Genomic DNA, 5,098 nt, shown 5'->3' on the forward strand with positions numbered 1-5,098 from the left:
AAAAAAAAAAAAAAAAAAAAAAAAAAAAACCCATAAGGCGCCACTTCACATAAGGCGGAGCACTGCCTTACCATCTCTAGACCGCATCAACGCCAAGGCCCTGGTAAGGCGACGCCTTAGCAGCGCCTTAAAAACTATGGTGAAGATGACATAATTGTCCTTCACACTACACAATACCCATTTCTTGGAATGTTGGCAGACTGAAACTCATTCAAGTTAGGCATTAGTAGGATTCATAAGTTTTCAATGTCTTGCTTTTCTTTTGACTCATTAACCATGTCATAAGCTGTCAAGTTTTCTGTGATGCTGGTTTATGGCAGCTGACTATGATGGTCTATGATTATTGACCAATTGATGAATGCCAAGGAGTGGTACATATTCAGTATCATTCTATTATTGTGATATTCATGAATCTATCCTTTTTATTCCCTTGTTGATGCCAAATTTTATGTTTCTCTTGTAGAGTTCATATAGTAGTTGTGATTCTGCATATACTGCAGTAGGTTTAATTTGGAACACTGGATGTGATTGCAGAGGCACAAGGGTGTTGCAGACCCACTTGAGGTTGTTGCAGGAGAGATATCAGATGAGTCAATTTTGTTATGTCTTGACGAATTTATGGTGGGTTAGAAACAGCTCTGTTTCTTCTGGTTACTGATGATTTTTAATAGCTTTTTATTTTGTTCATTTTCTTGCTTTTCTCTTGTGATTTCTTATAGGTGACTGATGTTGCCGATGCATTGATATTAAACCGCCTCTTTAGACATCTATTCGGCAATTCTGTTGTAAGTGTATTGATTACCATCTGATCTTTATTTTTTTAGTTCTGTTTATCTTCTACTTGAAGATTATTTATCTTATATGTGGACAATGTTGGAATGGTGGGGAATATAGATTCTTGTCGCTACTTCAAATCGTGCTCCAGATAACCTGTATGAAGGTGGATTGCAGAGAGCTCTTTTCTTACCATTCATAGCTACTCTGAAGGTAAATCAAACATATATTCTTTCACTCATATTGTCATTTGATGGATGCTTGGTCATCATTATTCATTTAGCATTTAATACCTTTGGACCACATATTGCCGCATCCATGTATTGCTCTTTCCTGGTTTCCTGTCTGTGCTTCTCCGAGGATCTTTCCCCAACTCTGATTGCTTTTTCAATGCAGGAAAGATGTATGGTTCACGAAATCGATTCTTCTGTGGATTATAGGAAAATGACATCTGTAAGTATCTTTTCTTTCTGTTAAGGATTTATTTATAAAGTGGCATTTCCAGCTGGAAAAACCTTGGTTCTTAATGGTTAGCTTTATTTTCTTTATCTCCATCACATGTTTTACAGGCCGAACAAGGCTTCTATTTTGTTGGAGAAGAGTTGTCGGGCTTTCTTAAACAAAAGTTTGAGCAGTTAATGGGGGACCATTCTGCCCATCCACAAGAGGTGGAAGTTGTTATGGGAAGGACATTGCAGGTTTACTCCAAATAAATTTTTTCTCAAATGCAAGGTTTTGCCATGGGTCAACCATTAGGATGTCAAATAATGTTGTTGCAATTTGTTTCCAGGTACCACTGGGAGCTAATGGATGTGCATATTTTCCTTTTGAAGATCTCTGTGACAGACCTCTTGGGGCTGCAGACTATTTTGGATTGTTCAGTAAGTCAATAAGTTGGTGTGTGTTTTAGAACTCCATCTACGCTGTGTTAGGATCTTCAAATTCAAATAGCCATAAAATTACCTAAGCTATTTTGTATCTATCTCTTATTTGTTTTCTGCACAATTTTTACTGTTTTTCCTCTAATCCAATTCTAATAACCGTAAGAGATTGAACTCCATCGATATATTGGAGCCATGAGCTCTGATGAGGACATGAAGTGTTTCTTTAGTGGTTTTGCCTCTTTTGAATGGTCAAATGTGAATTCACTATTAGATCTGTGATTACCCAGCAACTTTCCTATTCCAAGTACAACATAGGAAGTGTATAAGTATAAAGAAAGGAAAAGTCTAAAGTCTTAGTCTTGTTTTGCATAAACTTTAGTCAATGAAAACCACATGCATAAATTAGGGAACTATTTATTATCCCTGCGGTGGGAGCCACCAGGGGTCCTCAAAGAGTAAATCAAGCAAATGGGATGATCGTTGTTATCTATATACTTACTAGCTTTATGAATGCCACAGCTTATGAGTTTCTTTTATTGTTATTTTGATATGATTCTGTCCATTTAGGATAGGAGGCCTCCTAAGTCTTAAATGGGACCATCCAAATGGTGAGTCCCAGGCCCCAGCCTTTTACATGGGCTTCTAATCTCCAAAAAAAGGTTGGAGCAGTCTGGATCACTTGTGGGGTTTTTGGATGCTTTTCCCAATTATTATGCTTATTCTTTTTCAAAAATGACTATCTGCATAATTGACTCCCTCCCCACTTTCACAGAAAAATTCCATACATTGGCATTGGAAGGTGTGCCGATTTTTGGACTCCACAACAGGACAGCAGCATACCGTTTTGTCACTCTAATTGATGTAAGTGACTGTTCTCCTCATGAAGACTTGGCTGTTTTTGAACTCGTAACTGTACTTCTGTTTGTGTTCTATCTTTCTGAAACATATTCTTCTTGTAAGGAAATTATGGGTTTTCATAGCAAGTTTTGCATTGCAACAGTGGAGGGTTAAAACAAAACATTGGAAAAAGTTTATCAAATGCGTCTCAATCAATATGAATGGTTTGTATGTACTTTAATGCTGCCTAAATCTTTTGTGAAGATCATGATCACAATATCTATGTTGTTGGACAAAAAATTTCCAATTTCAAATGCTTGTGATTGAACAGCGACACAGAAGGTAGAAACCATATGCTCCTCCCCCACCCCCCTGTTTTTTATGGACCTTGTATCAGTTTTTTTGGTTTATGTACCCCTTTTCTTTGATTTTATGGCTGCATTGCTTGAGTCTATAATTTGGGACAACACATACCCAAATATCCTATGTGAACTGCCACACCTCCTTTCTTGCCCCATACCCCAAAATAATAATAATAATAATAATAAATAAATAAATAAATAAAAAATAAAAATAATTACCACTACCATTTAAATAAATAAAGTATTTTTCCCTTCAATTAAGGCGTCCTGTGCTTGTTGAGAATGCAAGTACTTTTCTCAATTAACACTTCCTCCACACATCAAGGCCTTAATTAAATCCCCCTCACCCCAAATTTTGGGGATTTTTATTTGTTAATTTGACCCCGAGGGTTTCCCAAATTGGAAATTTGTTCATTATGAAAATCCAATTTCAAATGGAACAATTTTTTTTTTTTTTGATTGTCTACAGGTGATGTATGAAAACAAGGCCAGACTTCAATGTACAGCTGAGGCGACTCCCTTTGAACTGTTTGAAAGAATTGTTTCTGTCTCTGATGCCAATCACATGGCACCCAGAACTTCTTCAAGATCAAAGAAAAATGATGATTTCGACCTTTGTGTAGACAATGAATTGGCATTTGCAAAAGATCGGACCATCAGTAGGTATGTTGCTATACCATGAGCCGTTTTTCCGTTGATTCTTTTGTATAGTAGTCATCAAAGATAACAACTTGGTCATTGCTTTTTAAATTGGAGAGTCTCCTATCTTTCTCCCTTCCTCCTGGAGCTGGTTTCTTATTCTCTCGCTCCCATAAATGCCTCCATTTACGTTAGCATAAAATATTGAAAATGCTTAACTAATCATATAAGTTATCAGAAACTGTGAGGTTGTTGACTATATGGGCTTTCTATTTTCCTGTCACTTCCTTAAGAGGGGAAAAAAAAGTAGATTAAAATCTGTTTGGTTCTAAATATTCATTTATCCATGTAATTGTAATGTTTATCAAGCTTTCAAATAATATTATTTTTGGGAAAATGTTTTCCATTTTTTACATCAAAACAAATGGAGCCTAGACATCTCATATATCTTTGTTACTTTTTTAAATACTGGGCAAGTAAAATTCTCTAGGAGTTCCAAACACACTGTTGTAATTGCTCTGTCACCGGAGTGATGACTTCTCCTATTTTTATAATTTTGTTGAACAAATAATGAACAAATGTTCATAGAACTATATAACTTAGATAATATTCCAAATTTAGACGGCTCACAGTAGTTCTACCTATAGAAAATGTCATAAAAAAGAAGAAGACCCATTTATGGTTCCAGCCTAGATGACTAGGCAATGTCTATTAACTGCTCTTTTGGAAGTAATGTGGAAATTTAGAGTCTTGATAACATATGAATAACACCAAGATATAATTTTGATGAACTAGTTAGAACATTCTTATCTATAACGAGTGTGGACATTGATATGGTTATTGCTTTTTATGGTTGTTCCTAACATGTGTGGAGAAACTGCAGATTAACAGAGATGAATAGCAGAGAGTACTTAGAGCAACATGCTGCCACATTGACAGCGAGAAGCAAATCTCAGTAGAAGCTACCAAAGAGGATGTTATTCAATACTGATACCAAGGATTATAACCCTGGGGTATCCCAAGTGATTCATTTTCATTGACAATACTCAGTTAGAGGATGAAAGCATCACTCAGAGGAGATGATTCTTGTCCTGAATAAGATATGATTCCGGTAGCCTTGTCTGACCGAGGTGATGCATACTCTTAATAAGATTGTCAAAGTAACAGATTAGTTGCCACTTGACAGTTAGGGTCAGCTTGGTAGATATCCCATCCAGATGGATGTATTGTTAGAACTGGTTTGCCATTGGAATAAGAAATTGAGGCAAGACCATGCCATAACAAATTGTGTAAAACACACCTGAGGTACCAAATGTTTATGTAAATTAGCTTTATGGTACCTAATGTTTTAAAAATTACATTTGAGATATCCAAGCACAATTGATGTTAAGGAGGTGTTAACATATGATAATGACATCAAAATACACCAAGTTCCTAGTCTCATGATCCAATCATATTTCAAATTTACCACAATATTTCTCATAGTTAAAAATGTCAAATGAAGGTCATACTGCAAATCAAAGTTCTAAAAATGCCAAAATATAATGATTGAGTTTGTTATTTTCAATTGAAATCTCTTAGAATTTTATGACAGCTTTGATA

The 5,098-nt window shown here is 35.7% G+C and overlaps 1 protein-coding gene across 2 annotated transcripts in view; it reads left to right on the plus strand.

The window, feature by feature from the left end:
• The window catches only part of LOC122078666 (AFG1-like ATPase), a 12,016-nt gene extending 7,130 nt beyond the window's left edge, over positions 1-4,886 (plus strand). For both annotated transcript variants that reach the window (XM_042644751.1, XM_042644753.1), the window contains 9 exons: positions 535-621; positions 720-785; positions 895-987; positions 1,171-1,227; positions 1,344-1,472; positions 1,565-1,655; positions 2,431-2,519; positions 3,327-3,520; positions 4,380-4,886. In XM_042644751.1, the coding sequence (XP_042500685.1) occupies positions 535-621; positions 720-785; positions 895-987; positions 1,171-1,227; positions 1,344-1,472; positions 1,565-1,655; positions 2,431-2,519; positions 3,327-3,520; positions 4,380-4,455 (882 nt within the window). In that variant the 3' untranslated portion in view covers positions 4,456-4,886. The remainder of the gene's footprint in view (positions 1-534; positions 622-719; positions 786-894; positions 988-1,170; positions 1,228-1,343; positions 1,473-1,564; positions 1,656-2,430; positions 2,520-3,326; positions 3,521-4,379) is intronic.
• The last annotated feature ends 212 nt before the right edge of the window (positions 4,887-5,098 follow it).

The sequence above is a fragment of the Macadamia integrifolia genome, chromosome 5 (assembly GCF_013358625.1).
Source record: "Macadamia integrifolia cultivar HAES 741 chromosome 5, SCU_Mint_v3, whole genome shotgun sequence".
NCBI classification, from domain to species: Eukaryota; Viridiplantae; Streptophyta; class Magnoliopsida; order Proteales; family Proteaceae; genus Macadamia; species Macadamia integrifolia.